At 43.2% G+C, this 16,734-nt stretch overlaps 1 protein-coding gene across 2 annotated transcripts in view; it reads right to left on the bottom strand.

The window, feature by feature from the left end:
* The window catches only part of pdgfd (platelet derived growth factor d), a 35,862-nt gene extending 19,396 nt beyond the window's left edge, over window positions 1-16,466 (bottom strand). The window contains exon 1 of one of the 2 annotated variants that reach the window (XM_017686825.2): window positions 16,031-16,466. In XM_017686825.2, coding sequence (XP_017542314.1) covers window positions 16,031-16,142 — 112 coding nt within the window. In that variant the 5' untranslated portion in view covers window positions 16,143-16,466. The remainder of the gene's footprint in view (window positions 1-16,030) is intronic. The other variant, XM_017686827.2, reaches the window with a different exon arrangement.
* Window positions 16,467-16,734: the final 268 nt, after the last annotated feature.

Raw genomic sequence — 16,734 nt, 5'->3', positions numbered from 1 at the left:
GGTTGCTATGGTTTCCAAGGTGGCTGCTTTGGCATTCCAGGTGGTTGCTAAGGTGTTTTTACTTGGTTACGGCAGTATTCCAGAATTCTGTTAGGGCATTGCTGCATGGCTCCCAGGTGATTGCTAGGGTGTCACTAGTGTACTTCTGTCATTGTGGTATAAGTGGGCTGCACAAATTTTTACTTCAAATTCATTCCAAAGTGGAAAAAACAAACAGAATTTAAATATCATTAATATACACTGCTCTGAAAAATAAAGGGAACACTTAAACAGCACAATATAACTCCAAGTAAATCAAACTTCTGTGAAATCAAACTGTCCACTTAGGAAGCAACACTGATTGACAATCAATTTCACAGCTGTTGTGCAAATGGAACAGACAACAGGTGGAAATTATTGGCAATTAGCAAGACACACTCAATAAAGGAGTGGTTCTGCAGGTGGGGACCACAGACCACTTCTCAGTACCTTTCTGCTTTCTGGCTGATGTTTTGGTCACTTTTGAATGTTGGTGGTGCTTTCACACTCGTGGTAGCATGAGACGGACTCTACAACCCACACAAGTGGTTCAGGTAGTGCAGCTCATCCAGGATGGCACGTCAATGCGAGCTGTGGCAAGAAGGTTTGCTGTGTCTGTCAGCGTAGTGTCCAGAGGCTGGAGGCGCTACCAGGAGACAGGCCAGTACACCAGGAGACGTGGAGGAAGCCGTAGGAGGGCAACAGCCCAGCAGCAGGACCGCTACCTCCGCCTTTGTGCAAGGAGGAACAGGAGGAGCACTGCCAGAGCCCAGCAAAATGACCTCCAGCAGGCCACAAATGTGCATGTGTCTGCACAAACGGTTAGAAACCGACTCCATGAGGATGGTATGAGGGCCCGACGTCCACAGATGGGGGTTGTGCTCACAGCCCAACACCGTGCAGGACGCTTGGCATTTGCCAGAGAACACCAGGATTGGCAAATTCGCCACTGGCGCCCTGTGCTCTTCACAGATGAAAGCAGGTTCACACTGAGCACATGTGACAGACGTGACAGAGTCTGGAGACGCTGTGGAGAGCGAGCTGCTGCCTGCAACATCCTTCAGCATGACCGGTTTGGCAGTGGGTCAGTAATGGTGTGGGGTGGCATTTCTTTGGAGGGCCGCACAGCCTTCCATGTGCTTGCCAGAGGTAGCCTGACTGCCATTAGGTACCGAGATGAGATCCTCAGACCCCTTGTGAGATGCTGGTGTGGTTGGCCTTGGGTTCCTCCTAATGCAGGACAATGCTAGACCTCATGTGGCTGGAGTGTGTCAGCAGTTCCTGCAAGATGAGGCATTGAAGCTATGGACTGGCCCGCCCGTTCCCCAGACCGGGAATCCGACTGAGCACATCTGGGACATCATGTCTCGCTCCATCCACCAACGCCACGTTGCACCACAGACTGTCCAGGAGTTGGCGGATGCTTTAGTCCAGGTCTGGGAGGAGATCCCTCAGGAGACCATCTGCCACCTCATCAGGAGCATGCCCAGGCATTATAGGGAGGTCATACAGGCAAGTGGAGGCCACACACAACACTGAGCCTCATTTTGACTTGTTTTAAGGACATCACATCAAAGTTGGATCAGCCTGTCGTGTGTTTTTCCACTTTAATTTTGTGACTCCAAATCCAGGCCTCCACTGGTTAATAAATTTGATTTCCATTGATGATTTTTGTGTGATTTTGTTGTCAGCACATTCAACTTGGTACAGAACAAAGTATTCAATGAGAATATTTCATTCATTCAGATCTAGGATGTGTTATTTGAGTGTTCCCTTTATTTTTTTGAGCAGTGTATATTAGAGACAGACAGACAGACAGACAGACAGACAGACAGACAGACAGACAGACAGACAGACAGACAGACAAACAGACATTCTTCAGTGGTCAGGACCCCCATGAACCCTCACAGAGCAGGTACTACTTTGGTGGTCGATGTGTTAGTGTGTGCTGTGCCAGTCTAAGGGGATCAGACTCAGCAGTGCTGCTGGGGTTTTTAAACACCTCAGTGTCACTGCTGGATTGAGAACAGCCCACCAACCAAAAATGTCCAGCGTCCTATGGGCAGCGTCCTGTGACCACTGACGAAGGACTAGAGGATGACCAACACAAACTGTGCAGCAGCAGATGAGCTGTCGTCTCTGACTTTAAATCTACAAGGTGGACTGACAGGAGTAGGAGTATCAAATGGAGTGGACAGTGAATGGACACTAACACAGAAAGTCTCAGTTTTGCATGTTCTCCCCTGGTTGTGCTGCAGTCAGATTGGTTCTGCACTGAGTGTGTTTGCGTTCTCTGTTCAGTCGTGCTGAAGGGAGGAGGTTAATAATGAATAATTAGCTGTTGCCGGTATCCACCCTGCGTGTGTGTTCATGTTTTGGTGCTGCTTTTAGATTCACACAGCCTGAAGCTCAGACCATGCCAGACGGGAAACAGCAGACAGACATACGAACACTGCATGTTTGGACACTCCTAGCTTTTCAAACTATTCTCAACATTAATGAGCTTGTTTTCTTTGTGGACTTGCAGTAACTGACCACACAGGAGCCTAAGCAGGTTAATGTGAGGTGTGTTAATGTTTGAGGGCTATAACGATACACATACTGTCATGCTTATGAATTCAACTCACATTTTCTAACCCAATTATCCTTCTGGGGGAGCGTGAGCCTATCCCAGCAATCATGGGGTGGAAGGCAGGAAACGCCCTGCACAGGTCACTGTTCCACACAACATTTAGCATGTGGAAGGAAACCCGGAGAACCTGGGTGAAAACCACACAGACAACTCCACAGTAAACTCCACATAGAAAGGGCTCTGGTCGCCTGGCCGGGGAATCGAACCCAGGCTGTTCTTGCTGTGAGGCAACAGCGCTACCCACTGCTGCTGGGATTCAACTTGATGTTCGATATTTGGTGTGCTAAAATGTTCTAGACTCTACAGAGCTAGCCTGGTTTGTCGTAGATAAATAAAGTTCTCCAGCAAAGCATGTTCTGCTCTAGACGCAATGAACTCTAGCATAATAAACCCCAAGCATCAAAACTACTACAATTTCTAAGCTCTTCAGAAAAAAAGCACAGTAATTTACAGGTGGGAGTGTCCATGGCATAAGCCCCGCCTCCCTGTGCCCACTTTACTCTGATAGGTTGCATTCAAATATCTAGACACTCAGTTTTACAGTTGTATCACTAATTCATATCACAAAACTTTTTTTTAAACTTATTTATAGCATCTTATCTCCAGTTAGGAAAGTCGATCGATCAGCCAACAATCAGCCATCATGTCTGTTTCCTAGCAACCAGTCATACATACACAGCTGAAATGTAAACATTTCATCAAAATATTGTTAGAAATTTGAGTTACAGCTGCTGTTACTGATCTAAAAAAGGTTTGAATACTGTGAGAGCACTCCCTTCTGTTTATCATAGTGATGCCGCTCCCCAGTTTCAGTCTCCATTTCCCAAATGCTTTAGCCGAGCATGCTAACATTATTCCTCCTAATAAACAGACATACGTTCAGCTCCATCTCCTCAATATTCACCACCATCACTGTAATATTTCATCAACATTAACACACGAAGGTTTTTAAAACGCAGAGTTAGAAAAGAAAAACATCTCACAGTGAAAGCAGCGTTTTACAGTAGAAATAAATGTAGCTCATTATGCTGGTAGTGAACTACCAGCCATAGAACCATAGAAACTGACCTTAAACAGAAGTTAGGACTCTGTTGGGGTTCATCCTAAAGTTAGGACAGTATTTAGGAGGTTTAGTCTAGTTAGGATGTTTGTGTGATACTGTGTTCTTCTCTGGAGTTAAATGATGAGATTTTGAATTTCGAAGCTGTTATTCTGTAATACCTACTGTCCTGAATTCAGTCTGTACTGAAGCCGTCATGGAGTCTAAACAGGTCGGGGTTAAGATGTTTCTGTAATACAGTCCTGGGTGGTCAGTCCATCGTTCAGCTTCTTTGTTTGACGTGTCCGTCTCCTTTTCTCAGTGAGATTCTTCTTGATCAGCTACACATCCTTTCAGACCCACAGCACTGAGTGGTCTTCTCACAGTGGAAGGATGGACAGAAACACCTGTGGATGTTTTCAGATCTGAAGCAGCTTGATTTTCACCTCTCTCTCAGAGAGGAAAGCTTTAAGTGCTGTTTATCTAATGGGGGCAGTTGGTCTACTAGGTGGTTCTTATGAACCTCATTTTCTCTGGAGATCTAAGTGTTCTGACCGGAAGTTAAACATGTGTGGGGGGTCTCTTGGCTTTTACCGTATGCATGTATGTTATTGTGAATGTTTCCTCTCAACAGCTTGATTTCTCACTTTGGCATTTTTAATGTGCCTCAACTGAATCATCAGTTCTGCAAAAAGTCTGACTCAATTTGACCCGACCCGACCCGACACAGACAGCCAAAACAAAACACACATGTTCTCTTCCAGGCTATATACTACACACCCCATACAACTCCGCCACACACACACACACACACACACACACACACACTCTTAAAAAAGAAGGTTCTTCAAGGGTTCTTTACTAAAGACAAAGGTTTTCTATACAACCATGTACACTCAAACAACCATTTGACTAAATGGTTCGCTGCATGATGAAATGGGTCCTCAGATTGATGGAGAATGCGTTGTTCACTCTTAAAAATATGGTTCTTAAAGAAAATGATAAAGAAAATGTTTCTATAAAAGAAAGAAAAAGTAAACAAAAATGGTCTTACATAGAACCATGAACATTCAAAGAACCCCTCACATGATTAAAGGGTTCTTTGCCTCATGAAAGTGTTCTTTAGACTGACTGAGAATGTTTGTTAATGCTCCAAAAAGGGTTCCTCAACTGTTATGATGTCAAGCTTGTGACAATAGAAGAACCCTTTTGGTGACCATTTAAAAAAAAAAAGTTCTATACAGAATGATAAACAACACTTTATTCATCAATTTAAAGAAAATTTTGAGCCAGCAAAACATTAAAGCATGTAAATAGTTTTTTGAGTGTTCAGGTTTCAATATAGAACCATTGTCTTTGCCAAAGAACTCTGGAAGAACCTTGTTTATAAGAGTGTAGGGCTGAACAATTAATCAGTTTTATGTCAAAATCACAATTTGAAAGAACTGAACTTTTAAACCACAAAGACGATCTGCACTGTTAAACAGAAAAGTGCAGTGCACAGCTTAAGCAGTTCCCAGGTGGTTGCTAGGGTGCTGCCAAATTGTTACTATAGTATTTTGGGTGAATCCTAAGGTGTTGCTAAGTGGTTGCCTTTGTATCCCAGGTCATTGCTAGAGTGTTGTTAGGTGGTTTCTATGGTATCCCAGGTGGTTGCTAGGATGTTCCTAAGTGGTCCTAAGCTAATGTGTGGTTGCTTGGGTGTTGTAGGTGGTTTCTAGGATATTGCAGGTGATTGCTAGTGTGTTGCTAGGTGTCTGCTCTGGTGTCCCAGGTGTTTGCTCAAGTGTTCCTATGTTGTTTCTATGTTGCCCTAGGGCTTGCTAGTGTTCCTAGATAGTTTCTATGTTTTCCCAGGTAGTTGCAAGAGTGTTGCTAGGTAGCTTCTCCGGTATTCCAGGTGGTTGCTTGGGTGTTGCTAGCTGGTTTCTACAGTATCCCAAATGGTTGCTATGGTGTTCTTAGTTGGTGTCAATGGTATCACAGGTGGTTGATAGGTGGTTTCTATGGTGCCTCAAGTGGTTGCTAGGGAGCTGCTGTTTTAATTACATACTATGTTATCTTTAGTTTTAATGTCTTTAGTTTTAATTTACCCCAATGACACAGAGCTTGCAAACCACCTGTTGGTGAGTTAGACCAATCACAAGCAACCAAATACCCATACACTGTGACATCACAACCACAACTATCTGGTAGTCTGGGGCACTACTGTAAACTTTAAAAACTTCTTCATTTTAATAGTTTTTCCAGGATAAGGAGCCTTTTAATTAATAGAAAATAACTAACTTAAACTGCAGTTACAGTCACAACACTGGTCTGACAAATCTCTCTCTCTCCGTCTCTCTCTCAGTCTCAGTAGCAGCTCCAGCAGAGGTTCTGATTAAATATCAGCTCTGTCCCTAAAGGCTCACACACACACACAGAGAGAGAGAGAGAGAGAGAGAGAGAGAGAGAGAGAGAGAGAGAGAGAGAGAACACATGTATGTGTGATGACAGACTAAAGATGTTTTGACAGCCTCCAACTCTTCTCTCTGTTCCACTGCACTGCCTGCTGACCCCCCCGAGACAGAGACAGACATACAGAGAGATAGAGAGAGAGACAGTGAGAGAGAGACTGAGTGAGAGAGTGACTGTTTGTTTACAGAACTAAAATTTAAACACTTAATTGAGTTGTATGTGTTTATACATAGAGAAATTAGAACAAACAGCTTCAATGCATAATTTAAAGCCCTCAATCACTCAATAAACCTCTATTAATCAATTAAAGCTGGGATGCGCCGATGTGCGACCTGTGAGCCGATACCAATATTAGACACTTTATCATACATAAACATATGTAAAAACTGGGACTAAATCTAGCTTCACACAATCACCCTACAGCAGTTTAGCTCCACCATTCAGCCTACAGCAGTTTAGCCCCACCATTCAGCCTACAGCAGTTTAGCTCCACCCATTCAGCCTACAGCAGTTTAGCTCCACCCATTCAGCCTACAGCAGTTTAGCTCCACCCATTCAGCCTACAGCAGTTTAGCCCCACCATTCAGCATACAGCAGTTTAGCTCCACCCATTCAGCCTACAGCAATTTAGCTCCACCCTTTGGCAATGAAGTGTTTCAGCCATGTCTGCCTTTTAATAAGGTGCAATACAGGACAGCCAATCAGAACAGAGCTCCTCTACATATATTAATCTTAAAGACACAGAAACCGCCTGTTTAATTGATACAGCCTGTAATTGTTGAGGCTGGAAAATGATCATGTAGAGATGAATTATAACTGATTTTGATACATAAAACCTCACTAACGTTAAACACGGACTGTGCCCTGCACCTGTCCCACTGGGCCCCGCTGACAGGGCGTGGCACAAACCCCAAACACTGCAGAGGGACGCGAGTGGGTGGGAGGAGCAGGGCAGCCGCCAGAGATAACAACGACGGCCACAAGACGCACCTAGGTGGGGCACGAGTGCCGGCTCCACCAGCCAGGCCGGCTCTCACGGCCATTATCAGGGCCCAGGGAAGAGGCACATGCCACATGGATGTCAGTGGGAAAAATAAAGTAGTGAATGTAAAATATGAGCTCTGTAACAATCAGGCAATATCAGCATTATTAATATCATTAACAGCTCTCCCTGTCAGCTGTAATGAAGCCGTATTAGTCCAGCTCTGCAGCCTGAAGACAGAGCAGAGATGAAGAGTTTACTGACACTCGAGGACTGTGAGTGTGAGTGTGTGTGTGTGTGTGTGTGTGTGTGTGTGTGTGTGTGTGTGTGTGTGTGTTTTGGCTGGTCTGATGGTGTGTGTGTGAACACACTGATACAAGCTGTACAGTGACTCTGCACTTTCACACACTCTCTTACACACACACACACACACAGTCTCTTTTCTTTCTCTCCCTCTATTCCCTTTTTTCCCCTCTGTTACTTCTTTCCCATTTTCTTTTCCCTTTCTCTCTCTGTCTCTTACTCCTTTCTTTTTTCTTATTCTCTTTTCTCTCTCTCTCTCTCTCTCTCTCTCTCTCTCTCTCTCTCTCTCTCTCACTTTTCTCTCTCTTTGTTCTCTCTCTTTGACCATTGTCTTGGTCTTTCTTCTCCCTTTCACTCTCTCTCATTTTCTTTTCTCTCTCTCTCTGCCTCCTTATTCCCTTTCTTTTTCTATATCTCTTTTTGCTCCCTCCCTCCCTCTCTCACTCTGTCTTTACTTCTTAATTCTGCTGTCTAATCTAAAAGTGCCAAGGTTTTCAGCTCAGACGACTCAGCGTGCGCACACGCACACACACACACACACACACACACACACACACACTCACTAAGAGACCCGAGGAGTGTGTGATCAGCAGTTTTAGGGAAAGTGTGTGTGTGACGGAGTTGCGTCAGCTTATTTCTGTCAAGGTTTTGAAATGCTGTTACTTACACACACACACACACACACACACACACACACACACAGCCAGGGACATGCCACCCACACTTTACACACTTTACTAAATCCTCTCCACCACCTTCACATCCACACATCCACGTATACAGGCATAGATGTTATATGTATACATATAAGGTATAGGGTCCTTTCTATTGGGAGGAGTCTGTTCCAAACCTCTAAACATACACTTGGCAAAATAATACTTATATTTTCAATTTTTATTTAAGATCATTTTTGATTTCATTTAGAGTGAAGTTGAAAAATTTAATCATAATTTGAAAATGTTATTATAAGTTTCATTTTGAAATAAAAATGCCGTCCCGTATTTTCATGTCACTACCGAAACGCACTGCATTATTTATTTTAGCCCCACCCCCGCATTTCAGAGCATGAAGTGAGGCTGCACCCCTGTCCCTTATGGCCACATAAGTAAGTCCCAAAGTCAGATAATCAGTGTGGAACATTAAGAATATTGTCTCTACCGAAAAACAGATGTCAAAGTTTTTAGCATTTTAGTATATAGAGCTCAAAATGAGCTAAAATGGTCACTGAAACAATCCCTACCTAAACAGTCGCTACTAAAACAGTCGCTACTAAAACAGTCGCTACTAAAACAGTCGCTACTAAAACAGCCGCTACCAAAACAGCCGCTACCAAAACAGCCGCTACCAAAACAGTCGCTACTAAACAGTCGCTACCAAAACAGTCGCTACTAAACAGTCGCTACTAAAACAGTCGCTACCTAAACAGTCGCTACCTAAACAGTCGCTACTAAAACAGTCGCTACCTAAACAGTCACTACTGAATGTCACCACTGCTGTAAATCTCTTTTGAGCTCATATTTCACTCCACAGTCTCTCCGTTATGACAGGTTGTCCCGGTGATGATGATGGTGATTGATTTTGTGATGAAGGCTGGGTCAGTGTTGGGAGACAGATGAAACGCTGCCTGTGATATTTGTCCGGATCAGTAACGAGAACATAACACTTTCACACAGAACACGCCAATATGCTAATTAATGGGTCAGAGACTGTAACAGTCATTGACCTAACCGTGTTCATCCTGATGAAAGTCAGCCTGAAATCAAAACTTCATCTTGTTAATGTGTGTTCCAATCATATTAAAGCATGATCTATCATATGAGCTCCATGTGGTTGCTTTGGTGTTGACGAATATTATAGCATTTTAGGTGGTTGTAATGGTGTTGATAATTGGTCACCATGCTATTCCAGGTGGTTGCTATGGTGTTGCCAAACAGTTACTATAGCATTTTAGATGGTTGTAATGGTGTTGATAATTGGTTGCTACGGTATTCCAGGTGGTTGCTATGGTGTTGCCGAACAGTTACTAGAGTATTTTTGGTGGTTGTGATAGTGTTGATAATTGGTCGCGATGATATTCCAGGTGGTTGCTAGGGTGTTGCTATGGTGTTGCCAAACAGTTACTATAGCATTTTAGATGGTTGTAATGGTGTTGATAATTGGTTGTTATGGTATTCCAGATGGTTGCTACGGTGTTGTAAGTGTGCTGCTAGGGTGTTGCTGAATTTTAGGTGGCTGTAACAGTGCTAATATTTGTATCTGATGGTATTCCAAGTGGTTGCTAGGGTGGTACTAGGGTGTTGCAGAACGGTTACGATAGTATTTTAAGTGGTTGTAAAGGTGTTAATTGGTCACTATGGTATTCCGGGTGGTTGCTAGGGTATTCCAGATGGTTGCTAGGGTTCCCCACATGGTAAATAGGGTTGAATTAAAGTATGAAAACTTTATGAAACCACGTGTATGAAAAATAGAGCTGGAATGGTGTTGATGTATCAAAAACTGCAGGATGAGTTAGTGGACAAAAACAAGAACCAAGAAGAACTAGAAAAGTGCATTTCTAAGGAAAATGCAGAGAGATCGCACAGATTAAGATTAACTTGCTAAGATTTTTTTTTAGGTGGTTGGTATGTTATCCCAGATGGTTGCGAAAGTGTTGCTTGGCGGCAGCTAAGGTATCCCCAGTGGTTGCTTGGGGGTTGCTAAGTGGTTTCTGGTGGTTGCTATGGCATCCTACATGGTTTATATTGTGTTAGTAATGGACGTCTATCATCGTAATATAAGCTGGATGCACAAACTTTTGCACCTCATTCATTCCTATGGGGAAAAAATATTGTCATTAAATGGTGATTGGACAAAAAAAAAAACGTATAAAAAAAAAAAAAGTGCATAAAAGCACACCATTCCCAAGATGCGGGATGAGTTGGTGAACAAAAATCCGGTAGAAAAATAAGAACCAAGCAGAAGAAGAAGTAAGAAAAGTGCATTTCCTGAAGAAAATGTAGAGTGATTGCACAGATTAAACTTGCTAAGATGTTGCTAGGCAGTTGCTAGGGATTTGCTAGGTGGTGCTATGCTATCCTACATGGTTAATAGGGTGTTACTAATGGACTTCTATCATCATTGGGTGCTCAAACGTTTGCACTCCATTCATCCCTATGGCGGAAAAAAAAAAAAATCATGGAAACCCTACATCTGAGCAAAAATACCAAACATTCTGGGATTTGATAACAATACCAATAATAACTAATATTATACCACTGGATTGCAAAAGTGTGACTGTAATTGCCTAAAAATACATCAGAAACACTTCTAAACGCTTTGTTGACACTGCAACCAACTTCAAAGACTGAACTTGAGGTGTGTCTGCGGATTCGTTGAGAAACTTAAAGTGAGTCTCCTGAAAAGAATGGAAGCTGTTATAAAAGGTAAAGACTGACCCACTGAACACTCACACAGCTGATATTAGATTTAGCTGCTGAGGCGTTTCTGTAAACCTGTTTTCTGCCTGCTGCAAAGTGAATAGCCTGATCTTGACTGACTGGACATCAAATAAATGCAGGCTGGGCTGTGACTTCTGCACAGAACTGTACAACACAACTGACATTACAGCATTAGTGTAGGTCTGCCTAAAACACACACACACACACACACACACCTCAGAGACACCACCACCCATTCCATCAGTATGTCATAGCCCCCCACACCCACCCTGAGCTCATTCCATCACTCACACATACACATAAGATGTTATTATTTCCATATGACAAGCTGGAAAAGGGCTTTAATCCATCAGTGCGGGCGCGACCACCAATTATGGGGGGCGTCCCTGCATCCTGAACTTTCAGGATGAGGTCATGTGCCAGGAGGGGAAGCGTTACACCTTTCCCACACACACACACACACACACACACACACACACACACACACACGCACTCAAACATGCGGGGATTCCCGTCCCGAATGCCTGAACTGTAATGGGTGGGTGGGGGTCCGGGACAGCCTTGTGAGTCATCTTGTCTTGAAATAACCCAAATAAACCTCACTCTGGTGACTTCAGCAGATTAGAAGTTGTTTGATTAGCAGAAAAGAATCCTGCTGCCATCAGCCTGCTGATGGAGCAGTGATGATGTGATGAAAGAGCATTTCAGCAGCCGAGTTTACTAACAGAACAACGGGAAATATTCAGCACCGGGGTGTCACAGCTCACTTATTAAGGCCTGTATTTTTAAGTTAGTTCTGACCGATCAGGGCGAGATTTTTCACAAATTAGTATTACAGAATCAAGTCTGCCCTTAATTTAGGAAATTTCTTATCTCACAGCATTTTATACCCAGTAAGGGCATCTTAACATACTCGACTGAAGCCAAGAATCAACTGTCATGCATGTTGCCTAGCAACTGACCATACGTGCAGATAAAGCAACGTACATGCAGTGCAAAATCACAGACACTGTCCCCTTAAGCTGAACAGCTGAGTCAGCAACGTTTCAGTGATCAGTCAGTCAGTTAAAGTCTAAGTTCATGTTAGTCCAGGTTGTTAATGGGGGATGGTAGCCAGTCTCTTGGGGCAATGATAGCCTTTAGCCTGGGTTAAGCCTTCAGCATAGCTGCTGCTTACTAAGCAAGTGTGTTCTCTAGCCCTGCCTGTCGTGTGCCTTGGTTGGTCAGCTGCATCAGACAACACAGTGGTCTTGGGGCCTGGACTCGAGACTTGACTCATAGATTGGAGAATGGAATTGGACTTGCACCACAGAGACTAAAGACTCAACTCACACTCAATCAAGAGTTCAAGAGTCAACTTGGACTTGCATGTCAGAAATTTGAGACTTGACTTTGACTCGTACCTCAGACTCAAGACTCGACTTGGGCTTACCTCAGAAAAACGATAGGACTCAGACTCTGAATCGTCTTGTCACCTTCTCTGATGAATATGAACAACTGATACAGTTAAGAGTACTGAAGTACCTGCATACATCCCTACATCCAATAACTGAGGAGTCAAAACTAAAACTGCAAGGCACAAACAAGGGCGCAGGTCAGTCACCTGTCAGTAACACTGAACTCCTCATACTCAGCAACTCAGTCAGGATTAGTGAGTGGAGCTGTCCTGCTGCATTAGCAGAGCCACGCATGACTGCTTTCCTGTCCACACGTGATGAACTCTCACCTCTGCTTTAAACAACAGCTATAAACACTGCAATTAATCACTGAATAGTGATTATATGTATTGCCATATATTCTGCATTCATACTTTAATCTTTGCATTAATAAATCAGCACAGCTGCAACACACTGAAGTCTGGGAAATCAGCACAGGTAAAACACTGCACTCAGGTAAAACAGCACAGATAAAATACACTGAAGTAAATCAGCAGAGGCAAAAGGTTTTAGTAATTTGTATGATTTTAATATTATTTCATAAGTTTTATTATTAATTCCACAACAGATAAATTCACCTCAACATCTAACCCAACTGTGCAGCACCCTCATACACACTAGTAGGGTTAGGGAACATGAGCACAGGTGAAAGTTCAGCTTTATTAATTTTTATTATTTGAATTGTAACAAGAGTTAAAACACTGCACAAAGGTAAATCTACAGGAGGTCAAATACTGAACTCAGATGTGCACAAGTAAACCACTGCACTCATGCAGATTTGCAGAGGTAAAACACCTCACTCAGGTAGATCTGCACAGGTAAAGCACTGCATTTAGATAAATCAGCACAGGTAAAACACTGCACTCGGGTAGATCAGCACAGATAAATCAGCCCAGGTAAAACACCACTCAGGTAAATCAGCACAAGTAAAGCACTGCACTCAGATAAATGAGCACAGGTAAAACACCTCACTCGGGTAGATCTGCACAGGTAAAACGCTGCACTCAAGTAAATCCACACAAGTGAAGCACTGCACTCTGATAAATCAACACAGGTAATCAGCCCAGGTAAAACACTCTACTCAAGAAAACCAGCCCAGGTAAAACACCACTTAAGTAAATCAGCACAGGTGAAACACTGCACTCAGGTAAAATACAATACTAAGTTCAGATAAATCCGCACAGGTAAAATCATACGTTGAGGAACATAAGCACAGGTAAAAAAAAAACAAAAGCGAGGCAAACTAGCACATGTAAGACACATGCATGTAAATTAGCACAGGTAAAATACATGGATGTAATTAGCACAGGTAAACTTCCTTAAGTTCAGATAAATCAGCACAGGTTAATCACTGCACTCAGGACGTATTGTCCTGAATTTAATACTTTGTTAATTATTATGCGCATGGGCAACATGGCTTCTATTGTTTTCCACCACCATAAAGAAAAGTTTAAATGAAGAGAGAGGAACCAAAGGAAGGCAGCACAGTTTGATTAGTGTATCATTTAAAGATGAGCAGACAGATGAGTAGATTATAGAAATAATCAGCTCTTCTCAGCTGTTTAATGGTCATTAGGGAACTATTCCACATGTCCAACAGCGCGAGCGTCTCCAACAGCAGGAAACTGTGCTGCAGCGTGATAGAACCAGAGCAGAGGATCAGAGCAGGAACTTGCCCAAACACGGTCCAGAGAAATGCTGACATGAGCTCACTTCAGAATGTGACAGCTCTCTCTCTATCTCTCTCTCTCTCTCTCTCTCGCCCATACAGACATCTACAGGGTTTATACTCATCCTCAGACACTCTGAAGAGAGTCAACAGATGAACACATGACTCTTAGCATGGGAGTGGGGGGGGGGGGGGGGGGGGGGGGTAGGGGGCACAGCCTCAAACTTTCGGCTGAAGATATTTTAAAATATTTTTGCGAGATTAATACTTTTATACAACCCCACCCACATAAACTTTGTAACTGGGGGGTTGGGTGAGGGGTCATGTCATTGAAGTGCACTCATAAATACAGTACAAAAATGTATAAAAATGTATTTGTTAGCATAGTATAGCACAAAAGTTTATTTATTTATTTAGTTAGTTTATCATTAAAATGCAATCATTACTACAATATAAAAACACATTTGTATAGTACAGCATAGAAGTGCATTGATTACTACAGTATAGCAATGAAGTGCATCCATTAACATAGTATAGGTTAGTATAGTACAGAGATAAATTCATTAGAAGAGTATAGTATAGTTGAGCATAGTATAGTATAGAAACACATACATTAGAATAGAATAGTATAGCTTTAAATAGTCCATCCATCCAACCATCCATCCTTTAAATAGTATGATATAGTTTAGAAATGCAGTCATTAGAATAGTATAGTATAGAAGAGCCTTTATTAGCATAGTATAGAATAGCACTGAAGTGTATTTTAGTATGAAAAGTACTGAAGTGCTTTCATTAGAATAGTATAGTATAGCTAAGTATAGAAGTGTGTTCATTGATGTGTATAGTAGAATATGTATATTAAGCTATGGTATAGTACAGTTTAGTACAGTATAGTACAGTACAGATTAGTATAATGTAGCATATAGTGTGGTATTGTACAGTATAGTCTAATATAGTGTAGTGCAGTATAATATGTACAGTACAGTACACTAAAGTATAGTATAGAAGAGCCTTTATTAGTGTAGTATAGAATAACACTGAAGTGTATTTTAGTATGAAAAGTACAGAAGTGCCTTTATTAGAATAGTATAGTATAGCTAAGTATAGAAGTGCATTCATTGGTGTGGTATGTATACTAGAGTATATATAGTAAACTATGTTATAGTACAGTTTAGTATATTATAGTACAGTATATATTAGTATAATATAGCACATATAGCATTGTATTGTACAGTATGGTTTAATATAGTGTAGTACAGTATAGTATACTATAGTATAGTTTAGTATAGTGTAGTACAATATGTGTATTCTGGTATGGTATAGTACAGTACAGTATAGTATATTGTAGTATAGTATGTATAGTCCAGTAAAACAGTATAGTTTAGTATAGTATGAACAGTGTAGTATGGTGTAGTATAGTATATTTTAGTATAGTATCTATAGTCCGGTATAAGACAGTATAGTTTAGTATAGTATGTATAGTATAGTATGGTGCAGTCCAGTATATTTTAGTATAGTGCTCTGTGATTTTGGACGAAGACCAAATCTTTCTGGAACTGGATCAGTTGTATTCAAGCATGAAACCACCAGCCGCTGCAGAGCAGCTCTCAGTCCAGCCTTTTTACCTCCAGCTGGTTTTAGTTCTGCTAACTAAAGTTGTAAACACACCTGGGACAGGTAAACACCCTGCAGGTGAAGTTTACCTGGCTCAGGCTCAGGTGTGTTTAGAGTTGGAGCAGGAGGAAAATATGGAGTGGACTCCGTGTGCTCAACATCGGGGGTTTCAGCTGTGATCCTGGAGGACCGGTGTCCAGCACAGCTTGGTAAGAGCCCTGCTCTGACACACCTACTGAACCTGGCAGGTACCAGGTGAGCTGAATCAGGTGCGTTTGAGCATGTAAGCTGTGAAGACCACTCTGCAGCCCACCAACAGGTCACAGTTCAGTTTTACACACAAACACTGAACTGAAGCCGAGAGCACGCGCTCATCACACATTCATCACTCACACTGCTCACTCGCGCGCTCACTCCACTCCACTCCACTCCACTCCACTCACCGTCTCTCCGCGTGCTCCCGGACCGCTGTGTTCTAACGGTGAGCGCGTGCGTTTCCGTGCCGCGGAGCAGCAGCAGCGCGAGTGAGAGCGCGAGCGCCGCCGGGCTCATCATCGCCGCTGACCCCGCGTGCCGTAGATGCAGAACTTCAGTCCCAGAGTCAGAGTCAGAGTCAGTCAGCGCGCGCTCGAGCTCCACCTACGCGGACTGCCTGCCTCCTCAAGCCCGAGTGCTCGCGCCGCCGCCTGCTCGCTCTTTTACATAACGAGTCCGGCTCGGTGCGCGCGGCGGCGGGGAGTGCGCGCGCGCTCATATACCCGCCTTCACACACGCGCGCACACACACACCGACGGTGTCGCTCGCGCCGCCAAACAAACCAAAACTTATCGCGTGCGTGTCGCGCACTTGCAATTCCGCGAGAATACTTCACATACTGAGCGCAGAGGGCGGGGGGGAGGAGACGGGGGGCAGGGCACGCGCTGGGGGCAAATCATAAATCATGCAGAGCGCGAGAGGGGTAAAACACAAAACAAAGTGAAACAGGTTTTCTTGTTGAGGGGCAACAGTTGAGACCGCCCCCCCCCAGAGCTGTGCGTCCTTTCCGGGTCGAAACGCCCTCAAAACAAGAGTTTAAGAAGTTTAACGCCACGTGACTTCCTTCGTCCAATCACCACGGAACTCACTGGCCAATCAAGCCTTCCGCGCA

Source organism: Pygocentrus nattereri, chromosome 17, assembly GCF_015220715.1.
Source record: "Pygocentrus nattereri isolate fPygNat1 chromosome 17, fPygNat1.pri, whole genome shotgun sequence".
Lineage (NCBI taxonomy): Eukaryota > Metazoa > Chordata > Actinopteri > Characiformes > Serrasalmidae > Pygocentrus > Pygocentrus nattereri.
The sequence above is the reverse complement of the archived record's forward strand: the minus strand, read 5'-3'. Positions and strand labels throughout refer to the sequence as shown.